The sequence below is a fragment of the Stenella coeruleoalba genome (genome assembly GCF_951394435.1).
Source record: "Stenella coeruleoalba genome assembly, chromosome: 7".
NCBI classification, from domain to species: Eukaryota; Metazoa; Chordata; class Mammalia; order Artiodactyla; family Delphinidae; genus Stenella; species Stenella coeruleoalba.
In genome coordinates this window covers 60976123-60994532 of record NC_137153.1, presented here as the reverse complement: position 1 = coordinate 60994532, position 18410 = coordinate 60976123, and the positions used below count along the sequence as shown (strand labels likewise).

At 35.6% G+C, this 18410-nt stretch overlaps 1 protein-coding gene across 1 annotated transcript; it reads left to right on the top strand.

Moving 5' to 3' along the window:
• Positions 1 to 2289: 2289 nt before the first annotated feature.
• On the top strand, positions 2290 to 17857 carry TYRP1 (tyrosinase related protein 1). The gene is made up of 8 exons (XM_079927136.1): positions 2290 to 2295; positions 2729 to 3195; positions 4819 to 5141; positions 7873 to 8077; positions 10917 to 11084; positions 13299 to 13478; positions 16504 to 16650; positions 17500 to 17857. The coding sequence occupies exons 2-8, from the start codon at positions 2811 to 2813 to the stop codon at positions 17703 to 17705; spliced, it is 1614 nt and encodes a 537-aa protein (XP_079783262.1). The 5' UTR covers positions 2290 to 2295; positions 2729 to 2810; the 3' UTR covers positions 17706 to 17857.
• Positions 17858 to 18410: the final 553 nt, after the last annotated feature.

Below are 18410 nucleotides of genomic sequence, written 5' to 3'. Positions count from 1 at the left end.
AGGATGCCTCCAGCTATAAATGGTGCTCAGAAAAATTGGGTTTTGATGTGGAACAAAAAGTTGAACTGAGGTTCCTATTGACATCAAGCACAAGACCTAATTCCACATGCATTTAAAGAGTGAAATGTGAAAGGCAATATTTAAAGCTTTTTATGTCGGAGACAACATGAAAAAATAGCTCATTACTTGTGGAATGGTAAGGATTTCTTAAACAAGACATGGAAGCTACTAACAATAAAATAAAAGATTGATACCATGACATTAAAATTAAGAACTACTAATCCTCAGAAAACTGTGTCAAGAATGTAAAACTTAAGCCATAAATTAGAATAAGAGATTTTCAATATATTTATCTAACAGAAGATTAGAAGACAGAATACATAAAGAAGTCCTATATAGCAAAAAGACAAAAAACCTAATTAAAAAAACTGGCAATATGCATGAAAAAACGTACAATAAAAGAAACAGATGGGATAAAAGCACAAGAACAGTACTAAAACATATTAGTTATTAACATGAATGAAATATCTATCTCTATAATGTTAATTAAGTCTATTATTACCAAGTGTTACCAAGTTTGTGAACCACTAAGAAATCTTAAGCACTACTGGTGGGAATATAAATTGATACAACCACTTTGGAAAACAATTTAAAACTAACTTATAAATATTCACAAATCCTATGACTAGCAATCCATTTCCTAGGTATTTACCACAAGAAATTCTTATATATGTTTAAAAAGAAACATTTACAATCCTCTTTACAGCAGTATTGTTCATAAGACAAAAAATTAAATTAAAAATCCTGGAAAATAACCCAAATGTTCACTAACAGGAGAATGGATAGAGTATATTCTTACGATGATATATCAAACTGACATTAAAAAAATAAAATAGAATACTGTTACGTACAACAACTTGAATACATAGTATTAGTGGGGGAAAAAGTTTGGTCACTGAAGCCTACTTAAATAGTAATGATGAGAGATAGCATTTCTGTGATTCTAGTACCCGAGATCCAAGGCAAAAAAGAAAAAGGGACTTTTGGCCTCTATGCATGCGACAGATCATAACCAGGATTGCTATGTTTCTTAAAACATTTTAGGAAATATCCTAACATGTATTCACATTAGTAGATTGTTTTATACGCAACAGACCAAAATATAAAACTAAATTTAAAAAGAATAACACTAGATTTATAGACACAAATCTTAATAACCATGGCTTGATATGGTTGTAATAAATCATGTTGATGGCCTGGACACGGGGCCGTGTACAGGAAATTCTTCTTATTCTTTTTATCTTAATTTGTAGACATAGCCTTGGTTGGCTTTTTGTTGGTAACCATATACCCAAGGCCTTTATATAGGTTTCTGGACAATTTTATGGCTGAGAGTCAAATAGGACAGCTAATCCTGATCGCAAATTCTGATCACTTTTGCACAGCAATTATGTACTCCAAACTAAAGATTAACTTGGAAAATTGATTTCATATGTATGGGTCTCAACTCCAGAGGAAAACTCCTTTTGAAATTCAGGAATCTATTACCCTTAGTGCCATTAACTTAAGACTGCTTGCAGAGAAGGTAGGAAAGAATAAACTATTTAGTGGTCATTTTCTAAACAGTAGACATAGCAGTGACACTGAGATCCTTTGCCACAGAGACGAACACCACCCCAATGGAGGTAAGGGAGTTGGAGTACCCAACTGTCAATACCAGCAGGCACCTTGATAGCCAATGTCATATGAGTTGGTGTAATTATATCTGATGCCTTTTCTACTACAATTATTCTCTCTGGAAATTTTAAGAATGGCAGCATCTGTTTTCAAGACGGAACACAATCAAAAGCTACCATCAGGTGCAGGCACTAGCCTAGCCCTTTATCACTAAGAAAAGGTAAGTAATCTCATTTATCCTCTAAAGATATATTTTCAAAGGAAAAAATAAAATTCTCTGCAATGAAAACAAAAGCTCTCCAGTTTCTCTGACTTGTTGTATTCCAAATTCGTGGCTCTGACCTTTTCTTAAAACTTTAAACATCACAAGGAAATCAGTGGGAAGGCAATCATGTGCTAACCAAATACTTAAAGGGCAGAAAAATTCACTGAAGTGAAAAGAGATTAGTAAAGGGTGGAAAAGAGGACCAGCCCCTCCCAGTTTGGGCGAACAGATTTGGGATGAGTTACCAGGCAGAAACCCACAAGCAATTAACAGCTCTGACATCAGGGCACAAGCAAATATAAAACACTCAGTTCTAAGAAGAGCTCAGCAGAGGATCCCCTCAGGAGTTCAAGGTACTGGAGAGAAACTCTATGGGGAGTGGGTGGATTCCCGCCAAAACTCCATTAGGATAAAGGGGACTTTAAATCCTGGATATTAACTTGCTAGAAATCTGCCCCCCATTTCTTCCTTCAGCTCCATGGATAAATGTAATTAACGACAGTGACCCGATAATGAGTGCTTTTGATAAATGACATCCAGGATAAGTATTTTTTTATATAAATAGAAATTTAAAATGAAGAAAATTAAATGACGAGGACAGGGGATTTAATTATGTAGGTATTATACATGTCAAATTTTTAAAGGTAAATTACTATTTTGATTAGTTTTTGAAATGTCATTTTACAGATATGAAAAGCATTTTGAAGGTGGGTTGGGAAGGGTCTCATGCCATTTATAACAGTACAAAACAACTTGCATAATTTCATCTTGCTTTTTCCTTTTCAGCTTGATTTTTATCTATGTGCCTCGGGCTCTACACAAAGGGCTGAAAACCAGAGCCTGTACTGCATTCTTGCTTCAAGCAGAAATGAAAGCTCCCAAACTCCTCTCTCTGGGCTATACCTTCTTGGCCCTGCTTTTTTTCCAGCAGGCCTGGGCTCAATTCCCAAGACAGTGTGTCACCATCGAGGCTTTGAGAAATGGCGTGTGTTGCCCAGACCTGTTCCCACTGTCTGGGCCTGGGACTGACCGCTGTGGTTCCTCATCGGGAAGGGGCAGGTGTGAAGTGGTGACAGCTGACTCCCGACCCCACGGCCCCCAGTACCCACATGATGGCAGAGATGACCGAGAGGGCTGGCCCACGCGCTTCTTCAACAGGACATGCCACTGCATTGGCAATTTCTCAGGATACAACTGTGGAACCTGCCGTCCTGGATGGAGAGGAGCTGCCTGTGACCAGAGGGTTCTCATAGGTAAGTGGGGTGTGAATGGATGCACAGTTCTGCGTGGAACTCAACACACTTACAGAATCCTGAACCAGTTGAACTTTCAGAACTCCTAGAAATCATAAAGCTCAAGACTTACTTTTCACAGCTGAGGAAACTGAGGCTTAGAGAGGCTGAGAAATGTATCTGATTTAAGGAGTTGAAGGTGAACCTCAAGTCTTCTAATAACATTTCCTTTCAAAAGATTTGTTGAGCAACTCCTTTATACTAGGAACTGTGCTAGGTGTTTATGACTGGACCTTTCAGTAACTTTGCAAGATAGTTATGTTAATTGTGAGGTTCTGAAAGGTCAAGTCCATGTAGCTGGTATGTGGTAAACGTGGAATTCACACTGAGATGTGTCCAGCTCTAATCGATGAGCTTCTTCCACTACCCTTGCTGACCACAAGGATGGTTCCTGCTCTGATGATCAAGTTCAGCCATTTTACAAGATGAGCCTGGCCTGCAGCCTAAATGACAATAAATGAGAAAGCTTTAAATAGTAACAGTTGGCAATACTGCATTGTTTTCCTTGTGCCAAACATGGGACCAAGAGTTTCAGGGGACGTTTACTGAGCCTTTTTTTTTTTTTTTTTTTTTTGCGGTACGCAGGCCTCTCACTGTTGTGGCCTCTCCCGTTGCGGAGCACAGGCTCCGGACGCGCAGGCTCAGCGGCCATGGCTCACGGGCCCAGCCGCTCCGCGGCATGTGGGATCCTCCCGGACCGGGGCACGAGCCCGTGTCCCCTGCATCGGCAGGCGGACTCTCAAACACTGCGCCACCAGGGAAGCCCCCTTTTTTTTTTTTAATTGAAGTATAGCTGATTTACAATGTTGTGGCTACAGCAAAGTGATTCAGTTATACATATGTATCTATTTTTTCAGATTTTTTTCCCTTATGGGTTATCACAAAATATTGAGTATGGTTCCCTGTGCTACAGAGTACATCTTTGTTTGTTATTTATTTTATATACAGTTGTATGTACATGTTAATCCCAAACTCCTAATTTATCCCTCCCCCCCTTTCCCTTTGGTAGCCATAAGTTTGTTCTCTATGTCTGTGGGTGAGTCTTTATTCTGAGCCAGGCTCTGGTCTAAGTGCTTTTTATGTGTGTCCTCTTAGTCTTTACAGCTTTATAAAGCGGATATTTTTACACACACTTTACAGATGAAAAACTGATGCTTAGAGAAATGTGTGCAGTCATAGAATGAGGCTCTGGTCTTAACCACTATACTATACCACATACCGTGTTTTTGCAAAATTTATGATATTAAAAAGGTAGAAAATTCCAAGAAATATGCCAATAGTGAGCAGAAATCAATATAACAGGATCAGAGAATCATAAAGTCCATGGTAAGATTAAGGAAAGCTCATAGGAATCCTAGAGTAAGTTGGAGAGAGAAAGAGAGGGAGGGGAAGAGAGAGACAAAAAGCAGGCCTGAAGAAGGGATTTTAGCAAGGGGTATTTTTAAAAGTATAAAATGATGTGAGCACACATGTAAATTATCATTCACGGGTAAATGGGACGTGGTGTCACAAGATGATTGTGTGCATTGTCTACCCATGCCCACACTGCAGATGTTTTCACGTTTGAATTTTGTACCCTTAAAGTCAGGAGAAACCTACTGGACTTAAGTACAGAAGAAAAGAACCGCTTTGTCCGGGCCCTGGATATGGCAAAGCGTACAATTCACCCTCAGTTTGTCATTGCCACCAGGAGATCAGAAGAAATATTGGGGCCAGATGGCAACACCCCACAATTTGAGAACATTTCCATTTATAACTACTTTGTTTGGACGCACTACTACTCAGTCAAAAAGACTTTTCTGGGGGCAGGACAGGAAAGCTTTGGTGAAGTGGATTTCTCTCATGAGGGACCAGCGTTTCTCACATGGCATAGGTACCACCTGCTGCAGCTGGAGAGAGACATGCAGGTATGCACGAGGCATGGCCATGTTCATATCCTTTACAGAGGAGGTGACTTGTTTTTAAGTTGTTGATCCACTGTGTTCTGAATGATCAAAACAGGCGATGACAAAGCGATTGCACATTATTACTCTGCCTTTGGCATTCTGTTAAGTTTCTCCCTATGCTAATTACTTCCTTATTAATTAATCTTTACCCTTTGTGAAGTGAAAAGAAAGTCATATCAGTGATGAGGAAGCCAATTGAGATATTTGTAGGTGTGAATTAAAGCACTGGACATATTCTACAGCTCTGTCATTGAAAAAATAACCCTCATATAGTTTGCAATGAAGGACTCTCACTTGATATGTCTCCCTTTTCAAATGTAAACCAATACCTCCTCCTGGTTTGGATGAGGCAGGTGTATATAACTTCTCAGTCTTCCAAGTCCCAAATGTATGGCTCACTTTATAAGTTGATGATTCGTTCTGATATGATACAGGGTTTAAATTATGAAAAAAATTACTTTTCATTTATATTGTCATATTTTAACTGAACTCCATTTTTTCCATGCCCCTACCACTTTGAGGCTTATAGAAGACACCTACTAACAACATCCCATAGGTCAGACATCATTTTAATTTAAAAGGCATTGACTTTTTTGGCATACAGTGAAGCTCAAAACAAAGTTATTTCCTGCTTATTTTTAATCAGATAAGCTAAAGCCACATTAAAGTATCTGTTAACATAAATACTTTCATATAAAATACTTTCATATTGTTTATTTTACTAATTGCTCTATATTTAAGAAAAGTATTATTTTTAAATGAAGTTTTTTAAAAAAAGTTTTGTTATTGACGTACAGTTGATTTACAATGTTGTGTTAATTTCTGCTGTACAGCAAAGTGATTCAGTTATACATATCTATACATTCTTTTTTTATATTCTGTTCCATGATGGTATTCATAGGATATGGAATATAGTTCTCTGTGCTATACAGTAGCACCCTGTTGTTTATCAATTCTGTATATAACAGCTTACATCTGCTAACCCCAACCTAACCCCTAACCCCTTTAAAATTCTTAGATCTCAATTAGGAAATTCACAAACTGAACCTGTTTTCTAGATGAAATAACAGCAATGAATCCCTCCCCACAAATTAAAATCTAAAAATTAATCTAAAAATATCCGAGGGCAGATTCCCATATTGATTCGCAGTATGCTTGCGCCCAGCATTATCCAAGAAAATAAATGGTTAGAAGGGAGAGATTTAATGCACTAAAATACAGAACAAAATATTCACATGTAAGTAGTCCATCCATATGCAATTTGAGAGTGATTAAATGAATTCATCTGATACTCTGAACTTCATAGTTTATAGCTCTGATTTCAAGGCATTTTTCAGATTATGAGTAGATAAATCTGTCATTTGTAATCGACTCGAGCTCTTCTTGCCTTCAAGTCATTTTCCCACAGGTACACCAAAATGAAAGGGCAGGTGGAAAGTATCTAAAAGCTTCAATTTTGCCTGCGTAAGCTTCAACCTCTATGACTTACGTTTTTAAAACCCAACAGCACAAGGGATCCAACAAATCACAATCTAAATGTAACGCACAGTTGAAATGCCACATGAATCTGCTCCAGCTCCCAGATGCCAGTTGCTGAACCACAAACTGACTCTTAATGATCCCTTAGAAGCTGTCACTAATTCTTGTGAACCAGAACAATGGCTTCTAAATAAGGACTCTAAAGCTCTGGAGATCAATAACTGGGGAATACCTTGGAAAGTTCTGACCCTCTAAGATACCCCGAGGACAAGGAAATGCTTCCTAGAAAGGGTTTAAAAGTAAAAAAGTACATATGTACTAAATACTTGTGAGATAAAACAATGGCAATCCCTACATTTATATCCCACACTCTAAATAGAGCTCACTAAAGGCTTAAAGGAATGAGAAATAACAAGTACAATAAATACATGTTTAAAGGAACCCAGTAAAATAAGCATGTGATCTCGAGTCCAGCATTTTTAAAATTGTTGAGATCAGCTTTAAATGGAAACTAGGTCTCTGGTCTAAATAACAGTGTGCACAGAGAAATAGTCTGCTTCAGTTTAGCATTTCCTGTCTGTATTAGTTTCTAGCAGAAGCCTGAGTCTTCATAGTTTAGATTCTGAAGCAGGGGTCTCTAAGTAAAACACCTTCAGTGCCCCGGCAGATAAGGCAAGTGTGAAAGAGCCTCTGTAGTCTGTGGCCAAACCAGAATCTAAACGCCTGAAGTCGTTCTGGTTAAATTACAAAACAGAAACAAAATAAAAGGCACTGCTTCACATAATATATCTCAAGGCTGAGTCTGGCGCCAGACCAGGAGTTAGTCATGCTTGAACTAAAGATAAGAAAATGGAAGGAAGTGGAAATGTCAAAGTGTAGAAGTGATTATTGATAATTTTTAGTAAAACCAACAGAAATGTAACTACTTGCCTAGAAAAGAAAAGGAAGACACCTCCCCAAAGCATTTGCAGAAACTTCTGTATAACAAGTTGAGTTTCATTCCCTCTAGTGCCCAAGTGACTTCTTGTAGTAAATTTGAGGCTTTGTTAAATAAGGTATTTAAGTCCTCTAGCCCTTCAGACACCACTGACAAACTAACTAGTTCCTAAGTGGCTGAAGAGAACTAATAGAAACAGAATGCCAGGGAGTAAACCAAGCAAAGGGAGAATTTTAAACAAAAGCAGAGAATGCTAACAGAGTTTCTGTGATCTAGGAAATGTTGCAGGATACTTCTTTCTCCCTTCCTTACTGGAATTTTGCCACTGGGAAGAACACCTGTGACATTTGCACCGATGACTTGATGGGATCAAGAAGCAACTTTGATTCCACTCTTATAAGCCCGAACTCCGTCTTTTCTCAATGGCGAGTGGTCTGCGAATCCTTGGAAGATTATGATACCCTGGGAACCCTTTGTAACAGTAAGTTCCAAATGACAACTAGGATTCAGAATTGCCTGTTATGTAAAGTGATTAAATGTGCTGCCTGAAGGCTCTTCATTCTACTAAGGACTTCAGACTAAAATCCACGTTTATTATGGAGAGTTGATGTACAAATATTCACTAAGTACCTAGGACAGTCAAGGCAATCTGGGGTGCTCCAGGGGAAAAAGAAAGTGCCTATACATTTTTCCATTGCTTTCCTTGAACAACTTGGTCAGTGCATTGCTCACTTTCTTATTTTGGAAATGTCTATTTTGTATTAATTAATCCTCTTAGTAAGCTCAGCACTGCTTAGTAGTCATGTGTCTTGTGTTGGAATTTCACAGAAAATGTTTCCCTAGGAAATGTGAAATATGCAGAAAGAGTTGGAAGTGCCCTGGGAGTAAAAAATACATATAATAATAATTACTATTATTATTGTATAATGATTATTACTATTATTTTATGTTATTATAATATATTATTTTTACTATTATGTTAATCTGGTCAGAAGGTTAAAAAACCGAAAGGTGACATGGAGGATGCCTTTAATAAAAGAAAGATACTGTACAGAAGATGTCTGCCAACTAGCTCTTTCCAGCTCTCCCAAAGTGAATACAAAAAGAGAATGATTAACCAGTTTTCCTAGCATCCTTTCTCCAGTGGTCTGAATGCCATCTCTGCCACACGTCACGTTTCTGTCCTATGTGGATCAGCTTCTGTGAAGCTTTCTGTTCTCTTCCTTAGATCCTATTTTTTACCGTCTCTCTTGCTGCTAACAGAAGGTCTTAATTATCAGAGTCTTTTTATCCCATCTTATTTTTCTTATTCAGGCATGTCTGGCTATTTTGAACTTTTGTTCTTCCATATAAAAACTAGAATTATTGGAATTTATTTTTTATTTTATTATTATACTAATAACATTTATTCTGCACATATTCCTTTAGGCACCAAATATTAAATTACTTTGTAACTTAAATAGAGAATATTTTAAATAGAGCAAAGAAATTAAGTAGATTTTTCACCATTAGAAAATTATTTAGCCATATATAGGAATAAGAGAAGTAAATGTATATAAAATTTTATTCTGTAGAAGTTTAAAAATTAAAATAAAACTTTGTTTGGCATGCTGAATGAGATAAAATTGAGGAGCAGTATGTCTTTAGATACCAAAACATTCACCTCTCTCTGACTGTGATTTTTTTTTTAATTTGTTTGCACATGGACAACTTCTGCCATTGCACCTATTAACATCCTATGGATTGGAGTCCTGTGGGATTTCCATGCAGGAATGAATGAAAAGTTCAGAGTGTCTGAAGTAGAAAGCAAATTTAAGAAGTATAGTGAAGAAAGAGCATGTTTTTCATGTGATGAATTAAAGGTGATATTTTAGTGGCTGGAAGAATGTTAGATGTCAATAATTAACTCTTTCAGTATACCGAATTTGGTGCATTTATGGAATACTGGAAAGATACTGTCCAGAAAGCATATGAGGACATAAGCATGCAATGTCTAAGGAAGGTTTGATCTAAAGCTGTACAGGTATGGGTGTCTTGTAAAAGATGACCAGTGAAACCACAGGAATGGATAATTTCATCCAAGAAGAAAAGTAGAGAGAGGCAAGAATTACCGTGAGGATTAAATCAGATATCTTATTAAAGTATGTGATACCATATCAGACACATTAATATGTGTTCAATAAAATGTTATTTTCCTTTTTTCTTTCACTGGCCTAATAAATAAAACAGTTCTTGTCTAGCTTCCTATCCTTCCCGCCATCCACTACACCCTTACATTGCCACATACCCTAGGCAAGCTGTTCACCTAATAGGCCCTCTTGTACAATCAACCTGATCTTTTCATAAATCAACATACACCAAACAACTATTTAGCTTTAATTATATGCCAGTGCTGGATCAAGACTGGAGGACACACTGGTGATCAAGAAAAGAGTTTGTGCTCCGATGGGGCTTATATGATGCATAGAAGAAAGCTTATCTCTTTTATTATTACCTCTGCTTAAAACGTTTGACTTGAAAAATCTGTCTTATTTCACCTCTGGCAATTTTCCTCAGTCCTTCAGGGCTCTTTGCAAATCTCTCTACCTAATGAAGGCTTCCTGAAGCCACCCAATTGGGAAGAATTGATCCTCTCACTTACGCTCTCCCCCCTTCCCACCCCCACCTTCCCTCCCTTCCCTATTTCTCCTTCTCTCCCTCCCTGTCTCCCCAAAGGCATCTCTGTATCTCTAGGGGTACCTATTATCCCTAGTACAGCAGCTCTTTGTTTACCTGTTTATCTTACTGACCTTAAAATGTTTCAATTATTTTCCACGTTAATTGCTGAAAAATATGTGGTGATTGCAATACAGACCGCTTCCCAAAGAGATTTAAGGTTGTTTTAACTTTATTTCTCTGAAGGCTTGAAAGAGCATTCAAGTACAAAATTTCATATGTGTATGAAATATGGATTTCAGTGTAGAGTTCTGATTTATGAGATTATGTTGGTAGGATTTAATTTTCCATGGAATTTTCATTTTAATGTGTTCTCTTGAAAAAAGCATATGTTGATTTAACAAATACAAGGACCTCTATCTGTTATTGTGATCATCTTTTTTCTCAGGTGATTTTGTGTATCACATATTTTCCCTATTCACAGAAGTTGGACATGATAACTTATTTCCTCACTTTAATGCCACTAAATATGCACTTTAAAAATTTTCTCTTCTACCAAGGAAACCCTGTTTTTCAGTGTTCGTGCTATGTATACAAATTTGAAAAGCAAAGCTAAGATCTCTAAATGTTCTATACATGTTCACCGTTTCCCATCTTTTCCCCAGGCACTGAGGGTAGGCCAATTAGGAGAAATCCAGCTGGAAATGTGGCTAGACCAATGGTGCAACGTCTTCCTGAACCACAGGATGTCACTCAGTGCTTGGAAGTTGGTTTATTTGACACACCTCCTTTTTATTCCACTTCTACAAACAGTTTCCGAAACACAGTGGAAGGCAAGTAAAAATCGGTGCTCTGAATTGACCTAGTTGTTACATGGAAAACTATTCAAATTCAAATCTCTTTGAAAAAACCCTTTGAATGCCATATGGATCCTGTAAGTTTATGTGAATAGGGCCGCCTATTATGATATAATCACAATTCTCTGCTCAAAAAAAGAACTTTCTTAAAGAAAAGTGTGAGACCCTGAAACTTTTTATCATAGGAGAAGCCCTTGGAAATGATTCTGTTAAAATACCTAAAAGGTATTAAACTCAAATTTCTGTTAGGTAGCTGGCCAATATGTGTATAACTATATCAAATTCTAGTATAGGTAAATAATATTCAAGACTTGGAGAGATTATTAATTTTTTTCTTAAAAAATATAATTAAAAATCCTGAACATAAGTTGCCATCTACTAAAGCCTGGTTTGGACACCTGTTTTATTTAGGTATCATCCTGCAACTTTTATTAAGATCTATAAAAATTAGAACTTGCATCTAGAGATATTTAATTTGGTTTTCCTTGCTTAATTCAAAGTATTTTAAAGCTGAGAAACTGAGGTCCAAAGAAGTGAAATTAATTTCCAAAGATATCCAGCTAGTTAGTAACAGAGCACAGATTCAAATCCAAATTTTCTAAGTCCTCTAAAATAAATTATATTTCATTTATAATTATTTTATAAAATAATTTACTTTATAAAATAAATTTTGATACCTCTAAATTATTCATGATACATATTTAAAGTTTTAAAAGAGTAGAATCACATTTAACTTTATTATAAACTTGTTATTGTCAAATTTTACCTTAAATACAGCATTGCACATGTTAGACCGCCCTCCCCCCAACCAATAAAAGGGAATAGATCTCTCTTTCCCATAATCTGAGATCCCTGATGTATAGATCCGATAATTATTTTCAATTATCTCCCCCTTTATCATCAAAATTATCTGCCATTCTTTCCTATCTTTATGTTAATTTTCATAACTACAATGATACACTGACTTGGAGATGACTCAATAAATAATAACCGTATTTTGACTAAGCTGATATTTATAAACTAAGACTATAAGTAGTGATTTCATAAAGAATTTGCAGATTGTGTCTTACTGATGCTCAATCAAAAGACAAATTGTACTGATTTCCTGACAGAATGCATGAAAAGATTAGTGCTTAACCACCTGCTGTGTACATTACAGACAATCTTTAAACGTTTTATGAGTCAAAAAATAATGGAATAAACATATAAAAAATGAGTAAATGAATAACTATAATTATATAACTGAGTTAATGTATTTCAAATTCTAATTTTGCTTTATAATATACAGCCCTTCCCTGCTATCCACGCTCTGGTCCTTCAAGCTAACTACACACACTTGTAACTCCATCCCACATCAGAGACCATCTATTTTTGTTTGTGATCTATCCTTGTCCTCTCTCTAATATGTATTCATGAACAATATATATATATGTGAGTATATATGGGAAATAGATATGTTATATATAATATGGGAAATGTATATATTATATATAATAGATATATAATATGTGGATTATATATAAAATGGGAATATATATATGATCCACATGTGAAATACATATAATATGGAAATGTATTTGGAGAAGATATATATATAGAATACAGATCATTCTCAAAAGTTCTATAAACGTTTTGACAGCAGTCTTTTCAGATATTTAAAACTAGCACAGAGATGGTAAGAAAGCTCTGAGAAACTGTAACTTCTCCACAAAAATAATTTTCTAAAAATAAACATGCTGACAGTCATTCAAAAGGAATAAGGTAGGAGACTAAAGTAACATCTGGCAATTTAAGCTCCAGGACAATCAGAGTGGTGTTCTCCCAATTGTATCAGCAGTTTTTGTAGAAGCTAGAGCTTTCCACTATCTTTATTTCCATGTAGACCAATGTTACCCTTGTCAAAATAGAGTGTTCTATATATTTTGACTGGTAGTCTTTGCAGGTCATTATTTTTAACCTAGAGGCTACATTTAGAATGCCATGCCACTAGCTTCAAACTAACCCAGCTCTCGGTACAGCAAACACATGTCACCAACCATAGGTACAGAGAAGCAGTGCTATTACACTAAGGTAAAAATTGGCCTGACAAGCTTAGGAAAAATTGTTTCCCAATATAATCACTGCTTTGGACTTGAAAAGTTAGATATGTGTAATGGTTTTTACTATTCTCATCCTTGTTTTTGTATCTAGGTTACAGTGATCCCACAGGAAGGTATGACCCTACTGTGCGAAGCCTTCACAATTTGGCTCATCTATTCCTGAATGGAACCGGGGGGCAAACTCATTTATCTCCCAATGATCCTATTTTTGTCCTCCTACATACTTTCACTGATGCAGTCTTTGATGAATGGCTGAGGAGATATACTGCTGGTAAAACTCTTTCATATGCTTTTTGCAGGCTCAGCAAAGGAGATTGTTCAGATGGCATAGTTACCACTTTAGGCTAAGCATCTGGCACATTTAAACTACACTTAACAATAGGATAAAATAGCTCTAATATCTAGCCATTTCCAACTATTCTAAATCACTTGGAAAAGGCAGATGAGAAGTCTCTCAGAATAGTAATTGTAAGATGATACTTATTAACATTCAATAGGACTAAAAAGGTCATCCCTTCTCCTTTTTACCATGTAAAGATGACTACCATGTTTCCCCAATTTTTCTTTCTCATATCTTCCAATGAACATCCTCATTGTTTTTTAATATGAATGCAAAAACCTTAAAGAGCTCTTCTTTGATACCCCAAAAGACAGAAAAAATACACTCATAATCCACAGTTCTGATTCTTATTACTTTACGGCCTCTCACAAATGGAAATTTTATTCAACTTGAAAAGTTAATGTTAGTTTTTATATCACATTGTAGAAAATCTCTTTTAAGTTCATTGTAATGCATTTTTAAAATATTATTTAAAGGCTACTTTCTCTTCACTCAGCTGAGAGGGTTGTATTACTATTCAAACAATGAATGTGCTTTTACTGGTTAAAACATCATAAATTTTCACATTTTAAAAGTGTTCTAAGTTTTGTCTTATGTGCCTTTCCTTCATCATGCACATAAACATAATATTGGAGATTAACTATCTACTGATTCATTTATTCATTCAGCCATCTCTTACTTCTGTGCTGTGTGTGTATGTGTGTGTGTGTGTATGTGTGTGTGTGTGAGAGAGAGAGAGAGAGAGAGAGAGAGAGAGAGAATACAATAGAAACCGCTAATCTAACCTGATTTGGACCATTAATTGATGAGTTGGTCAAAATAGTTTGTTTCATCTGAAAACAATTTAAGAAATAAATAGCTTAAATACAAATATTTATTCACTTATCAATCTTCTATGAATTCACTGATTGGAGTTCCATCTGATTTTTCATGTGTATTTATATACATACATACAACCATAATGAATTGTCTATAATTTACAGTGTCTGTTTCTTTAAAGTGAAACAAGAAATTAACAACCCTTGTGATGCAATCTGAGTACAGTATTACTCTAAATTTTCATAATGCTCCCCTAACCCTTAAAAATCATAGTTGCTCATTCCTAATTCTATAGCAACGTTGCAGCCACTTATTCTTAATAAATCTTTCCAAAGCATTCCATTTATTTATTATAAAAACAACATCCTCCTCTTTTTACAATCATAATTATCGATTTACGTGTGTTTTGTTATATTACTTTTATTTCAATAACAAATAACTAGAATTAGTAGGTTTAGAAATGAACATAACAAACTTTTGTTAAACATACACTGCTGGAAACTAGACAGCAATGTATAAACTGACAATAAGCATATGTAAATAAATATAGAGTATGTTATATGGGGGAAAGTCTTTGTAGACAAGTAAAATCAGGAAAGGGGATAGGCAGCACTGCGTAAGTATATGGAGAAAAATGCTCCCAAGACAAAGGAACAAAGGAGCCACTGTGGCTGGAGCAGAGTGGGGAGTGGGGAGAAAACGGAGGGAGATGACAAGGTCAGAGAGAAAACAGGGGGCAGATCCTTAAAGACATTGGGTTTAACTCTAAGACAGAAGGGGAGCCATTGAAGGGTCTGACACAGGGAAGCAACATTGCAATCCAATTGCTATTGTTATTTTTATTCTTCTTCTTTTCCTCCACTTATTTTAATGGACACAACTTTTTTATGCAGCTGTAACTGGACTAGGTTGAGGCCAATTCAGTAAAGATGAAGTGGGAAGTTTAAAAATGATCTAAGTTATTAGCTTTAACATCTAACTTTAACAAATAATTAACAGGAGTAGTGCCTTGAGGCCAGGAACCTTGTCTTTTGTTTAATGCTATACCCCATGCGCCTAGATAAGTGCCTGGCATTAGCAGGAGCTCAATAGATTTCAGTGGATAAATATTTAATTAGCATTAATTCATAGTACATTTAAAATCACTAGATTTTAAATTTAAAGTTACAAAAATATAAACACTACCTGCCATTTCTATGATCAATTTTTCTTCAGAGTAGATGCTAAAATACTCTCCTGTGCTTCACAGGATCACAGTGACTGTCCAGGTAATATACTTCTTGCGAACAGAAAACCTAATATTTCACTAGCCTTCTCACATATTCCAGCTCTTTTAAATGTATTTCCACTAATGTCCTACCCAAACCCACTTCCAACTCTGGTTTTGTGACATTCCATTTGGCATTTCATTGTACCAATATAAATATAAACAACAACAACAACAAAAAGGAATGATCTTTTGTCACAAAGAGTATATCACTCCTTTTATCTGTGATAACAGAAACTTACTAATAATATAAATGCCTATGATTTTTATTTAAGTAGAAAGATGAAAGGCGGCAGGAAGCAAATAGGATTCTAGGACCTTGATTCAAAGTGTTAAGTGCTTTTTGTTAACAGAGTAAAACCCAGGGAATAAGTTAATATTTATTTCTCTAATTAAACAGAAAAATGAAAAATACTAAACAGAAATAGTCATAGTCAAGGACAAACCTCATTAGCTACAGTGTCTCTCATATTTAAATCATAGATGATACTACAGCAAATTACAGGTCCAATCTTTTCTTTAGCTTTGAAAAGTAAGTTTAATGAATTTTATTCAAATTAGTTTCTGTAATATAAAAGTAAAACAACTAATGATCATCACAGATAAGAAAAGACTAAAATTTCCTTATTTTTAAACTCTCTTTTTGTATTGGATGACATGTTAGTGCTGTACTCAAAGCATCTGAGCTCTGTTTTATGCAATTCCCTGTTCTGCTGTAGTGAAACATTTTTATGTCTTTACTCAGTGTAAAATATGAAAGAATTTTTAAAGTTACCCTTGAATACTTTGGGTCACCTTCAGAACATAATAATAATGTATTAATATAAGCTTGAGTTTGTCTATTAACAAGGTGTCTTTGACATATTTTAGATATATCCACATATCCATTGGAAAATGCCCCTATTGGACATAACAGACAATACAATATGGTACCATTTTGGCCTCCAATTACCAACATAGAAATGTTTGTTACTGCTCCAGACAACCTGGGATACACTTATGAAGTTCAATGGTCAAGTGAGTACTGAAAGTGTATTTTTACTGTGGAAATTTCCGAAAGCAAATTTGTCACCCTTAAAGTAATCACATTTTTCTGAGATAAAGTAATCCACAGTTTTCCACTTGGATTTAGAAGCTTTCATTTGAATTTTTATTTGTGGATAAAGAGACTGAATTTAACATTTGTTGAGAGCCCACTCTGACCTGGTATTGAGCTGATTACATACCACACTATTTCATTTAATCCTTACAACCCTCTGAGGCAAGCATTAAAATCCTCATTTTACAAATAAGGAAGACGAGGCTTAGAGGGAGTAATTGTCAAGGATCACCTTTCTAGTGAGCATAGAGAATGAGTCTTGAGCTTAGCCCTGTGTAATATGCCCTTATTTTTCTACTACATAATGTTGCTTCTGTTTATTTAGCCTAAAAAAAAAAAGAGATGGAGATATTCTGAGCTGTTTTTTCTGAGGTTTTGAAATTCAAAACTTTCTGATTTAATTTTAAATACCTTTCTTAACAAAGGCAGTGGGGTACAGTGGAAGAGCACAGGATCTGGATCCTGAAAGACCTGGGCTCCAAAACCAACTCTACTGCTTACTAACCAAACGACCTTGGGCAAGTGACTCAAACTCGGAGCCATCATTTCCTTTAGAATGAATATAATAACTATCCCGGTAGGGCTCACTATGAGAAATCGGAAAGTGCTTTGAAGATGCCAGGTGCTATAACAGGCGAGGTAGCCAATAAAAATTAAATATGAGGACTTTGTAAAGTGCCTGGAACAGTGCCTCTGTTAGGGTATCCAATTTTGGGTGGCGACTGTTTTATTATTTATTTTTTGCTCTCGTTTTCTTTTTCACATAGGTCGGAATTTTAGTATTTCTGAGATTGTTACCATAGCGGTAATTGCTGCTTTATTACTGGTTGCAGTCATTTTTGTGGGTGCTTCTTGTCTGATTCGTGCCAGAAGAAACATGGATGAAGCAAATCAGTCTCTCCTTACTGATCAGTATCAACACTATGTTGAAGAATATGAAAAAATCCAGAATCCTAATCAGTCTGTGGTGTAATTACAAGTGGTATATTCTCTTATGCATTACTATCATAAAACCATATGGTTGAAAAATAATAGGTTGAGTTAGTAACTGTATTTTCTTTCATTCTGTTACTTCCGTCCTTGTGCATGCACATGCTGGAATTCAAAGCACCAGATACTATTGTCCAGAACTGGGGAAAGTCACAATATTTTCAATGTTTTCTATTTTTCAGTTCTATTTATAATGGTAGGTTGCACCCATTCTATGGTATTTAAGCAGATAGTATGAAGATTTGGGGCATGTTTTGAAGGTCAACTACAGGACAATATAAATAAGTTGTTGTACTTTGTTCATATTGTAAAGAAAAATCATGATTGATCGTAAACCCCTGATTAAAATACATGAGTAGGATGCAAATGAACTTATTTACGAAGCAGAAACAGACTCACAGACATAGAAAACAAACTTTCAGTTACCAGCTGGGAAAGGGGGTGGGGGAGGGATACAGAAGGAGTTGTGATTAGCAGATACAAACTACTATATATAAAATAGATAAACAACAAGGTCCTACTGTATAGCACAGGGAACTATATTCAATATCCTATAATAAACCATAATGGAAAAGAATATGTATATACATGTATAACTGAACCACTTTGCTGTACACCAGAAACTAACACAACATTGTAAATCAACTACACTTCAATAAAAAATTAAAAAAAAAAAAAAAAGAGTAGA